This window comes from Pogona vitticeps, chromosome 1, assembly GCF_051106095.1.
Source record: "Pogona vitticeps strain Pit_001003342236 chromosome 1, PviZW2.1, whole genome shotgun sequence".
NCBI classification, from domain to species: domain Eukaryota; kingdom Metazoa; phylum Chordata; class Lepidosauria; order Squamata; family Agamidae; genus Pogona; species Pogona vitticeps.
The window spans coordinates 330749596-330762680 of record NC_135783.1 but is presented as its reverse complement, the minus strand read 5'-3'; the positions used below and the strand labels follow the sequence as shown (position 1 = coordinate 330762680).

General features: G+C 40.9%; 1 protein-coding gene and 1 long non-coding RNA gene across 7 annotated transcripts in view; both read left to right on the top strand.

The window, feature by feature from the left end:
* Nucleotides 1-13085, top strand: part of CCDC88C (coiled-coil and HOOK domain protein 88C) — a 122935-nt gene that overhangs the window by 80422 nt on the left and 29428 nt on the right. For all 6 annotated transcript variants that reach the window (XM_072986575.2, XM_020807587.3, XM_078383728.1 and 3 more), the window contains exons 11-14: nt 6357-6503; nt 7077-7221; nt 9387-9568; nt 12245-12382. In XM_072986575.2, the coding sequence (XP_072842676.2) occupies nt 6357-6503; nt 7077-7221; nt 9387-9568; nt 12245-12382 (612 nt within the window). The remainder of the gene's footprint in view (nt 1-6356; nt 6504-7076; nt 7222-9386; nt 9569-12244; nt 12383-13085) is intronic.
* LOC144586072 (uncharacterized) lies at nt 1099-3675 on the top strand. Its single transcript, XR_013540794.1, has 2 exons — nt 1099-1267; nt 1629-3675. It is a non-coding gene; the product is annotated as an uncharacterized LOC144586072 (long non-coding RNA).

The window sequence follows — 13085 nt, the reverse complement described above, 5'->3', positions numbered from 1 at the left end:
AGCTCTTGCAAATGCTAGAAAGATAGGAAATATTTTTCTGCTGGGTTGACTTCTCTACAAACCTGTAGCCCCAAGTAAAGGCCCAGTTGCTCTCTCTTCTTCTCCCCCAGAAACCAGAAGAGCTGTGGAGGAGACAAGGTGTCAGTGGCCCTATCTTCAGCCTAGTGTACAATTTCTTAAAATTTCCTGTTGCATAGCGGAACTGGCTGACTCTAAAACCTACCTCCAGGTTTTCACTACTGTGTTTGGAACTGTGGAACATAAGTTGCATTGGCACAAAATGCTAAGTTAGAATCGCTGAGAATTCCACCTTATCAGTAAGGAACAGTGCAAAATAGAAATTTAGCAGGGCAGAAAATCTTGTCCATATACAGGTCAGCCTCTCATAAGATGCCAGCTTTGCAATTTTAACTTGAGTATCCTTATGTAGTAAACAATCTTTACCTTGCCTTGAGGTTTCTGCACCTCTGCAAGTTGCAAATTAGCTTGCTTTTCTTTGGTCTTTGGTTCTCCGATTTCGATACCTTTATTGGCATATGAACAGACAGGAGCAAAACGTAGATACAAACCAAACAATAATCAAGAGAAAAGTAAAATGAGAAATACACTCAAAACAGCAAGTAATATCATAGGTTGTGGGTTAAAATAGAAATTTCCAATAGATATCCTGCAACGGCAGATGTAATCAAAGGACAAGAATCACTCAGGAAAAAGGCTAAGGAGTTGGGAAAAAAGGAAAGCCACGGTTCTAGGAAAAGCTTTCTCAGAGAAGAATGAGCCGGGCAGTGAAATAAAATATGGTCCAGGGAGTCTGGTAGAGTATGACAGAAAAAACAGAGCCTGTTTACACGGGGAATCTTGGAGAAACGGCCTACATGGACCGCCGAAGGGAAAATATTCAGGTCTTTGGTTCTCAGGAGACAATCACAGGTCTCATTTGCAAGTTAACTGCACAGCTTTGAATGAATGCTTCTCTGGAGGGGTGACATTTTATCACCTGCTAAGGACTGATATAGTCTGACCCTCAGATTCTTAGCATGTCTCTTCTGTTAAGAAGTCTGATCCGTAAGCCAGCTCCCTGTCTTGAGATTTAGACTTGTCGGAAGAGGAAGTTTGGGTTGAGACACAATATAAAACTTTTCTGCTGTGGTGTCATTCTGGCTAGTTTAGATGCTTCCACTTGTAGGAGGAGCAAGCAGGAGGGACATGGCATTGTGAACCAACATGCTACATGTTACTACTAAGACAGATTTCTCAGCCATTCTAGGTAAAGGTAAAGGTTCCCCTTGACAATTTTTGTCCAGTCGTGTCCGACTCTAGGGGGCGGCACTCATCCCGCTCTTCAAGCCATAGAGCCAGCGTTTGTCCGAAGACAATCTTTCTGTGGTCACATGGCCAGTGTGATTTAGACACGGAACTCTGTTTACCTTCCCACGGAGATGGTACCTATTTATCTACTCGCATTTGCATGCTTTCGAACCGCTAGGTTGGCGGGAGCTGGGACAAGCAACGGGCGCTCACTCCGTCGCGTGGATTCGATCTTACGACTGCTTGGTCTTCTGACCCTGCAGCACAGGCTTCTGCGGTTTAGCCCACAGCACCACCACGTCCCTCTTCAGCCATTCTAGCTTAACTATTATTTGCAAATGTATTAATGTACCTTTTGAAAATTTAGTATTGAGGATTTCAAGATTCTAAGGAGCTCCTCCTGTAAAATATGTATGAGACTCGTGCCTCAAGGGGCATGTTTGTCCCAAAACATTGCTGTGCTTTATTGAATACATGAACGTTCTCTATTCATAATTATTTGTTTTAAGAAAGAAAAAGAAAAAGCCTGCTGGGTAGCCCCAGTGTTGTTACCAGTCTAGCAGTGCAAAAAAGAGCAGTATTAATAGGTTTCCTCTGAGTATTAATAAGTGTCTTCTAGTCCCTCATAAATCTTCCTCAACATTCCTCTCCTTTGACTAGTGTGCTGCTCTGGGAGATTTGATTCCTTCAGAAAATTGCTTGATAGTCTTTTCTCCTGCTAATGACCAAGAATCCCCCAAAGAAGTAGGAGGAAGGGGGTTGGGAACATAAAAATGAACAGGGTATGCAACTTTTAAGAATGCACCTATTTATGCTTTGACATTGTTCTTGAGCCCTCTCCTGCTGAGACTTAAGAAGTTAAATAGTTCCTCCAGCCACCTTGAAGCTGTGAAAAGCTGTTTGCACAGGATTTTTAGTTAACTATAGAAGAAGTTGTGTTTAATTGCCTCTTTTGTTAATTAAAGGGAATAAATCTTCATGTCTACATTGTTTACTTTATTGCTTACTTTAACACGAATAGGAGTCAGTGTCTTTTGAGGTCATTGCTATAGGGAATATTGTTCTCTAACATGAAGATTCACAGTTTGGTAAAACAATAGTTTCAATTAAAAGTGTTGCTTCTGGTAACAGTTTGAACAATGGGTACATTGTGTGGATTAGATGGGCTACCATAAGTAGAGTTTTTATTCTGCTTTAGGGCTTCACAGGGTTACACAGAGTGATCTTATGCATATGTTCTTGTCATGGGGAAGGATATGCTTTCTTGCACCAGAGTACCAGGCTGTTTGAGGAAGGGTGGTGTGCCTGCTTTGAAAGTATGGTGGCTATAAATATAACAGGTTGCATCTATTCTCTTTCTCTTAAGCCAGCTTTCTGAGGTAAATAGGTGAGCTCAAGGATTAGAGGGGTTGTCTACGCCATTATTTCATTGTGTTGTCAGAATTCAGCAGTTTATATTATTTAATAAAAGTGATGTGTCTTTGTTTTCCTGCTCGTTAGTGAACTAGCAAAGATAATCCATGGTTTAAGACATTGGTGTCAAGATGTGCCCAGTTAATCGGGGGGGGGGGGGCGGTTGGAGAGGAAACAGTTTATCAAGTGAATGAATGAATGAATAATCAGTCTATGTTTTCACGAAGGGTTTCACGGCCATTTGGTTTTTTGGGCTCTTTGGCGGTGTTCTCAAGGTTGTTCTTCCTAACATTTTGCCAGTCTCTGTGGCTGGCATCTTCAGAAGACAGCACTCTGTGCTCTGATGTATAGGCTTGGGAGTGGAGTATTTATGGCTGTGAGATGGGCTTTTGTCTTTTTCTGTAGATGGGTGATTAATGTGTCTTGTTGTGGGTGTATTGTTGTGATAAGATGGAGAGATTAACTGTCACTGTGGTTGATGGGTGTCATTAGCTGGTCTTTTGTGTGTAGAGTTCGTTGACCTTTTGCATGCTGTATTTTTGAGAACTGGGAGCCAAGTTTTGTTGAGTTTCAAACTTTCCCCTTTTTTGTTGAAGTTCTGCTTCAATGGCTCCCCTGTGCAGTCTGACATAATGATTGCTGGTGTTGTCCAGTATTTCGGTATTTTGAAATAGAATTTCATGTCCAGTTTGTTTTGAGCCCTCTCATTTCACTGGACATGAAATTCTATTTCGAAATACCGGAATACTGGACAACACCAGCAATCATTATGTCAGACTGCACAGGGAAGCCATTGAAATCCACTGAGCTGGCTATGGCTGCTGCCTACCCCTGCTATAAAATAAGTCTGAGGCCATCACCCCTTTGGGCGTGTCATGACAGACAGGACCCAAAAGGATGGTTCTCTCCACAGAAGGAAATTGAGTAGGTTAATCCCCTCCCCCTGTTCTCTGCATCCGTCTTGCACATTCCCAAAATCTGGTGTGGTGGAAGTTGAGTCATGGCAACTTGACTTCTTTCTTATTAGGTTAAAACGTTTCGCTACTCATCCAGGTAGCTTCTTCAGTCTGAGGAGAGTCGGTAGGAGAATCCTGCTATATCCTCCACGTTGGTTTCACTTCCCTCTGGTCTCAATAGGTACAGTACATCGCAGAAGTAAGTACACCCCCTCACATTTTATAAATATTTTAGTATATCTTTTCATGTGACAAAACTGAAGAAATGACACTTGGCTACAATGTAAAGCAGTGAGTATACAGCTTGTATAATAGTGTAAATGTGCTGTCCCCCTCAAAATAACACAACACACAGCCATTAGTGTCTAAACCACTAGAAACAAAAGTGAGTACACCCCTAAGTGACAATGCCCAAATTGGGCACAAAGTGTCAATAGTTTGTGTGGCCACCATTATTTTCCAGCAGCGCCTTAACCCTCTTGTGCGTAGAGTTCACCAGAGCTTCACAGTTTGCCACTGGAGTCCTCTTCCACTCCTCCATGATAACATCACAGAGCTGGTGGATGTTAGAGACCTTGCACACCTCCACTTTCTGTTTCAGGATGCCCCATAGATGCTTTAGGTCTGGAGACATGCCTGGCCAGTCCATCACCTTTACCCTCAGCTTCTTTAGCAAGGCAGTGGTTGTTTTGGAGTTGTATTTGGGGTCGTCATCATGTTGGAATAGTGCCCTGCAGCCCAGTCTCCGAAGGGTGGGGATCATGCTCTGCTTCAGTATGTCACAGGACATGTTGGCATTCATGGTTCCCTCAATGAATTGTAGCTCCCCAGTGCCGACAGCACTCATGCAGCCCCAGACCATGACACTCCCACCACCATGCTTGACTGTAGACATGACACACTTGTCTTTGTATTCCTCACTCGGTTGCTGCCACGCACATGTGACCTCATCTGAACCAAATAAATTTATCTTGGTCTCATCGGTCCAGAGGGCATGGTTCCAGAAACCCATGTCCTTATTCTGCTTGTCTGCAGCAAACCGTATGCGGGCTTTCTTGTGCATCATCTTCTGGGACGTCAGCCCTGGAGACCAATTTGGTCTGAGCACTGACAGGCTGATCCCCCCACCCCTTCAATCTCTGCAGCAATGCTGGCAGAACTCATACGTCTATTTCGCAAAGCCAATATCTGGATATAACGCTGAGCACGGGCAACTCAACTTTTTTAGTCGCCGATGGCAAGACCTGTTCTGAGTGCAACCTGTCCTCTTAAACCGCTGTATGCTCTTGGCCACCGTGCTGCAGTTCAGTTTCAGGGTTTTGACAATCTTCTTATAGCCTAGGCCATCTTTATGTAGAGCAACAATTCGTTTTTTTCAAATCCTCAGATAGTTCATAACCATGAGGTGCTATGTGGAACTTCCAGTGACCAGTCTGAGAGAGTGAGAGGAATAACACCTACTCCCCCTTCACACCTGAGACTTGTGACACTAACGGGTTTCATGATACCAGGGAGGGAAAACAGCTACTTGGGCCCAATTTGGACATTGCCCCTTAGGGGTGTACTCATTTTTGTTGCCAGCGCTTTAGACATTAATGGCTGTTGCATATTTTGAGGGGACAGAACATTTACACCATTATACAAGCTGTATACTCACTGCTTTACATTGTAGCCAAGTGTCATTTCTTCAGTGTTGTCACATGAAAGGATATACTAAAATATTTATGAAATGTGAGGAGGGTGTACTCACTTCTGTGATATACTGCCCTGGTGTTCATGAAGCATGGAGGACTGCTGCCAAATGGAAGAGAGAAAGGAGTTGCTTTGTGCTTATGATCAGCTCCCCACACAGTGTTGGTTTCAGGCTAATATTAATTCATCCTTCCATCCATTCTTTACATTTATATCACTTTTCCCCTACTTGATCCACATAATAGTCGTGTCAGGAAGAGTGAGCTGAGAAAGAATGACTGTCCTACAGTCGATCACTCAGTGAGTTTCGTGGTTCAATAAGGACAGGAAGTCAAATCTTCCAGTCCAACACTCTCCAATCGTAACACCAAACTGGTGTATCTGGGAATAAGGTTATTTTGAAATTACCCAGACTTGCTTCTAAGGAGGTGTGTACAGGATCAGGTTGTAAAGGAGAATGTAGCCTGCATGGAACTTTAAGAAGATCGTTTCCCATTGTAAACACCGCCATGAGAAATGCTGGCCCCACCCTAATGTTGAAAATATGAAGCTGTGTGGGTACCAGGAGAATAGATCTCAACAGGAAGAGCAGCCAGGAAAGCCCTTTCCTCCCCATTGTTTTGGCTTAATATTTCTCATAAGAATAAAGCACAGATTTGAAGGTTGGGTCAAGATCCTTTTGTTCTTAAGGACAATCAGTTAATATTAATGTTTTGTTTGCTCTCTAGTTACAGCTTTGACATAATGATTTTGTTAATATAATTCCCTGCTCTGCATGATGTATGATTTTTCTTTTGACACAATTTCCATTTTAATAGTAACATGGACTTGCAACCTTAAAAATCAAACATGAGCCACAAAAACTGTAGTATGCTGTTGCTACTGTATTAAACTTAAGTATTTTAGAATTTTAACTGGCATTTGAAATCTTAACGAAATTGTCCTCAGTGTTACGAATACGTTATCTCCTTTTTTAAAAATTTGCAGGAGCTTAGAGAAGACAACATCATATTAATTGAAACAAAGACGATGCTAGAAGAACAGCTGATGATAGCAAGAGCTCGTGGTGATAAACTGCATGAAGTTGAAAAGGAGAACTTACAGTTGAAATCCAAACTTCATGACATAGAACTGGTACACCTTGATGTCACTTAATTATTGATGAGGATGTTGGTTTTATTATTACTGTTTTTAAGAATGATTTTTTTTCCAAGAAGTACAATCGTGTATGTTTCCCATCAAGTGCCAGAATTTCCTTTGGAACAGAATGTAAAGTCTGAGAAAACAAAATTAAGCTGATGAGAGTATTGTTCAATTACTCTAGTACAGGGGTTCCAAACCTTGGGTAACCTCGGTGGTCCTGACCTGCAAGAGCATAATATTTTCCTACCAATATACTTGGTGGGAGAAAGGTGATGCAAGATAGGGGCTTCTTCCTATGAGCAACAGTGAAATATTACAAGTCTCCATGTTTTAACAAACCAGGATTGTTGGCCATCACTGGGCTCAATCCCCAGATTAGTCCCACTTAGAGTAGGCAGACTGGCTCAGTGCAACTTAGATAAGTCCCATTTATTCTATAGGGCTACTCTGTTTCCGAATAACAGTTGTTGTTTTTCCTCTGCCTTTAAGGAAACCTTCAAAGTAGACTTTCCTTGGTTAATAATAAGCCAGCTTTCATTTCCTATGTGCTGCTTCTTCCATTAGGACAGGGATACTGATAAAAAGAGAATTGAAGAGCTCCTGGAAGAGAATATGGTGCTGGAGATTGCTCAGAAACAAAGCATGAATGAATCTGTACACTTGGGCAGGGAACTGGAGCAGCTGTCCAAGAGTACAGATCTCTCAGACAGTAAGTAAACATGGTGTGTGTGTTTTTTGTCATCTGATGAAAGTTAAGCACTTTTCTGATCAACATGTTTTAATGCTGGCTTAGACAAATGAAAGACCAAAAATTTAAACAAAAATGAAAAACATTTTCATACTAAGCTTTATAAATATAAAAGGTAGTTTATGTCTTATTCCTGTCATATCTGTTTCCTTCCTCTCTGTTTTCATTTCTAATAGCCTTGCTGCTAGACAGGATAAAATGAATTACTGCTTTGGGACCTCCATTAAAGACCAGCAAATTGCCATTTATTTATCTCATTTTTTTAAAGCAATGAGGTTGGCTTACCATTTGAATCAAATGGACAGTGCCTGCTTAAAATGGCAATAATTAAAAGTTATTGTTGGACTATTGTCTTACAATGGGCTTGCAAGGTTTTCTAGCCCTTGTCAGCTAGCACAAGGCACATCTTTATGTTGGCAATTTTGACTCTTGGATTTTTAGCTAATGACCTAATCAAAAATCCTACAATTGTATAGACAGTGAGGCACAAAACATGTCTGTGTAATTTAGAATGAGATTAGTTCACTTTAATTTTTAGAAAATATTTTGAACTTAAATGTGGAAGAGTGTTTGCTTTGTTTAAATCTTGAGTTTCTCATTAATTTTTATGATGGTAGTGATCTAATGAACTGATACATATCAAATGCTGATGGCCTACCAATCATCGTTAGTAAACTTAAGAGCCACGCTTGTTCTAAACAAGTCATCAGCCTCAACATTAAGCAAAACCAGACTATCCCTTAATGAAACATTAATCTCAGATTCTGTTTTCAAAAAAAAGCTTTGGTTATTATTAATTGTGAGCCTGCCAGTGCTAAGGCAGAAATTCGCCCTAGCAATAGCACGAGCTGTATGGAGGAGGCTGCCCTTCCTGAGGTAATGCAGTAATGCAGCCCAGACTCTGCTCATGACCTGGATTCAATCCCAGGCAGCTGTCTCAAGGTTCACTCAGTCTTCCATCCTTCTGAGGTCAATAAATTGAGTATCCAGCTTGCTTGGGGGGTGGGCAATGTGTACCCTGCATAATTAAATCTTAAACAATCATAGAGTGCTTTAAGCACTATGGGATGGTATATAAGCAGCACACTTTGCCTTTAATTTTGCTATTTATGGTTATCTTTATAATATTGTTAAAGTCAGCAGCATTTAAGATTATATGTATTTGGATTTTTGAGTTTGTAGATGAAAGGACACACAATTTCAAAAACTGAAGTAATGCAACTTGTGTTTGGGGGTATGCTTTTCTTATGTGCTGTCAAGTTTGGATTGACTTAATTGTCAAGTGTGAAGTTAGAACTGACCCTAATAAGGCTTTCAAGGTAAATGAGGTCTTTAAGTAGTAGACCTCCCAGTGTGTTGTCATGGCTGAGCAGGAATTGGATCCCAGGTTGGTTGAATCCCCACTGGATGGTGGAACAGTGTCCCCTTAATCTCTCCCCTTATTTTTCAAGGAGTGGTACTTACACAAGTGGACTGATGCGTATGGGATTGAGAAATAGCTTTCTAATTATGGCTAGTTGGCTAGATGGCCCAGTGTATTGGATACTTGGGTGCAGAGCCAGAGGTCGGTGGTTCAATTCTCCACTGTGCCTCCTGGAAGTAGAGCTTGCTCATGTAGCCTTGGGTGAGCTGCACAATCTCAGATCACCTCCAGAAGAAGGGAATGGTCAACCACTTCTGATTACTCTATACCACAGCTGGCACACAGAGCCTTCTCTGTGAAAACGCAAGCCATAAGTTGCTAGATCCCTATCCCCGGCAACCAAACCTGAGGAGGTGGCTGAAGCCACGGTGCTAGTGCCCCAACAGCCAGGCTTCAGGCCAGGATCTGAAGCAGCTGGAGGTGGGCACAATTGGAGGTGGATCCAGAGTGGGATCTTCTGGAGGCACTTCTGTCTCTGGGATTCCCCCTTCCGCTGCCACTTCTGCTTAGACAGCGCCACCTGATGGGTTGGGGTTTTGTTTTTTTCCAGTTTGAGGCTCAAAAAGGTTCTCCATCACTGCTCTATACCTACAACATCCTGGAAAGGGTTGCTACTGTTGTTACTGTTGTTGTCATCTTGATAGTAGATTCTTGTTTATGAATCTGAGACAGCCGGATTTTTCTGGACATTATATTTCAACAGCAAGGAAATCTTTTGTCTTTGAACTGAATGAATGTGCATCAAGTCGCATCTTGAAGCTTGAAAAAGACAACCAGAGCTTGCAAAATATCATCCAGGAGCTGAGGGATGCATCTGTAACTACTGAAGAGAATAGTCTCAGATTTGTGGAAATGAAGAATGAGAATCAACAGCTTGGACAGAAAGTGGGTAACAACGTTAGTTGATGGTTGTTGTGGTTTTTTCGGGCTCTTTGGCCGTGTTCTGAAGGTTGTTCTTCCTGATGTTTCGCCAGTCTCTGTGGCCGGCATCTTCAGAGGATACATTAAACATTAGTTGAACTTATCAAGAGTTGTCTGAATCCTGAAATGAACCTTCTGGTCAGTGTTAGCAACTTAGTTCAAGTTTTTATACCTGCCCTACTTTCAAGTGTGTCAGATTTTTCTTTGTGCTCATATAATAGCACTCTGTTGATTTCTTTGGTTTGTAAGACAAGACAGAGTTGCTGCTGCTGCTGCTCAAAGTAGAACTGTACTGGACAAGGTGGGCCTATGGTCCTAACATGGTATAGGATAGCTTTAACACAGAACTCTCTATTGACAGATCCAAAAGTTGATGATTGGGGAGATACCCTGGGATAGATCATGTGTCATGGCAAAGTGCATGTGCCTAATCACTTTCAGTAATGTTAATTTTAATTCCTACAAGTCCTAATCATACATCCAAGTGACATATAAACCACTTGCCTTGAGCTAAATTGCTTTAATTTTTCATCCCAAATGTCTACAGAGAGGAAGAAAGCAAATTAAACAGACATCCCCATTTCATTTTTGGTCTCCTGGGAGACTCTTGTGAACAACAGTCATTACTCCAGAAGATTTATATTCTGGCATTCAGCTTACATCTCCCTGGGGACCAATGAAGCATGTTGCTGTTCCACTTCTAAAGGTTAAATGGTTTTATCTACTTAATAGGAAGAGCCATCTTATCTAATATAGGCTAATGTATACTTGTAATCTGGCAGCCTACACACACATCTTTCTTGAATGCAGCCATATGTTGTCACTGACAGTATTGAGAATATCTTACTTAGCTTATTTTAGGTACAAATAATAACTTCAATAGGCTTGTTTAGATGCTGGGCAGAAGCTGGATACTCTTTGTCAGTGTAAAGTCTGATGCTGAAAATACCTTCCTTTGTCCCTCCTCCACCCCACCACCAGCACTGACTTAGAGTCAATCTCTCTCTCTCTCTCTCTCTCTCTCTCTCTCTCTCTCTCTCTCTCTCTCTCTCTCTCTCTCTCTCTCTCTCTCTCTCTCTCACACACACACACACACACACACACACACACACACACACACACACACACACACACACACACACACACACACACACACACACACACACACACACACACACACACACACACACACACACACACACACACCTCTATAACAGTGGTTCTAAACCAAAGATAAGCTGTCACTGATGAACATAGAAGCAGCAAATGTGGGACAGAAGATTTTCACAACATGGAATTATAGAATTCCTCATGCTCTAGTTATAACTGTAACATGTACAGTATTGGGTTTATATTGTTCATTATCTTTTTGTTTTACAGATACCATACTAACGAAATATATATTGAACAGTTTTATTACAATTTCCAACTACTAATATTTATTATTTCTGTTGGCTTGTGTCTATTCCCAACAATACTACTGCAATGTTTAGGTCTTTAAAATTGCCATAGATACCAAATATAATAACAGAATACTTGTAAACATTAAAATGTCCCTAGAAAAAGACAGGTTTTGTTTATGTCCCTTTGTATTTGACGATGTAGTCACAGCCTTAATTCACTTTAGCTCTTAGAATCTTTATCATCTAAGAGTGTATAAGTCCCTTTTAAAATGTACGTCTTCTACAGGATCTGTATGCACGTTTTAACTTATCCATGGTCTTACTTTGACAAAAGTGATTAGTGGAAGATAAAGAAAGTTGAGAATTGCTTTTCCCTTAACTATGTCTGATTTTTTTAATACTTGTGAGCCTACCTTAAGTCCTGTAAAGAAGAAATGTTGGTATAAAGTTTGGAAGCTATGTAATGGTTGGGGAAGGCCACCGAAGACAGATGGAGTAATGGAGATGTTGTATAAAAAAGCAAGAGGAGTTATGATGACACATTGATGAACTGTGGCTCAGTGCTGAACAAGCCTCAGCTGTGAGAGGATTAGAAGCTTTTGTGTCATTTTATTAATAATTTAGCGTTAAGGTCAGAACTGCAGGTAGCCTTAACAGTAGCTTAATGAAATAAGCCAACTTCAGGCATGGTTTATGAAATGGGCTTGATTCAGTATTCAGCTGTAATTAATGGTATAGGCTTAGAATGTTAAATTAAACTTTGGTTGATAAAAAATAGAAGCCACATGTTTTCATCTCTCATCATCACTCTAGTGAAGGGGATAAAAAGGAGGACACCACAGCCCAAGGTTCAATCACATAGAGCCTTACCATAGTTTTGTTCAGTGGTGGACAAAATGTGGCCCACAGATCACATGAAAGCTCCTCAGGGCTCCCACTGAAACTTCCCAGATAATGCCAACGTAATCCTCCTCTCCCAGGTTTTAGTCTCAGAACTGCAACTGAGTTCTTCAAAAATTCTGTTGTTTGCCATATAAACAGCATCTTGAGAAAGTTGACTACCAAAATATTTTTCTTGTTGACATGTCAATATTTCAATTACTTAGATTTTGTTCAGGAAAAGTATCAATGCATTGGCACCTTTTAAGTATCTGCTTTCTCACAATGATTGTTTTATGTGAAGAATACTCATTCAGCTTGGCATACATGATATATTATCTTAATCTTTTCCATGCAGATTGAGAAACTGCAAAACCAGATTGAAAGAGAGAAGCAAAGTAATCAAGACTTGGAGACTTTAAGTGAGGAACTCCTGAAAGAAAAGGAAGAGCTTCAGGAGAAGATGGAGACCTTGAAGGCAGACAAAGAGAGACAGGTGCAAAGATAGGCCTTGCAAGTTTCATCTCAGAGCCATATTTGGTTGGCTTACAAAAGAGGATATTGATTGTTGTTCCTGCTCAAAAATTTAATGCAAGGGCTGAGCATTCATTACACTTCATCTCATTAATCTCTACACAAATCTGTGTATTTTGGGGCACCTTTAGGCCCAAAGAGAAAATGCACTTCAAGTCACATATTGGCTGAAATCCTGTTGCTTGGCATAGTAAGTCATAACAAGAGTAGGTCCATTTGAATCAATGGAACATATGGAAAAGTTGATTCACCAAATCCCCATGATTCAGTGTGGACCTACTCTAGTGCAACTTATTACACTAAGCAACAGGATTTCAGGCATTGCAAGAGTGAAAACTGAGGTACAGAAGCAATTGTACACAGGTTGTATTTTAAAAAATGTTGAGGGAACTGCCAGACCTTTGCTGTTGCTCTTTATAGCTTTAGTTATTCTTTAAAAGATATAAGTTTGTCTTATATCATGCAAGATTGTTGGTGCATCTAGCCCTGGTAGCAGCAGTGGTGGGATGTTTTTAGCCACACTGATAGAGCTTGATCCTCAAACAGGGTCTGGTTATCTTCAAACACTGTAGCCAGAATCCTGTTGGTAGTTCCAGTGGAGTAGGCCCACTGACAGACATGTTTGACACATGCTGGGCCTATTCTAGTTGGGAGTACCAAAAGGA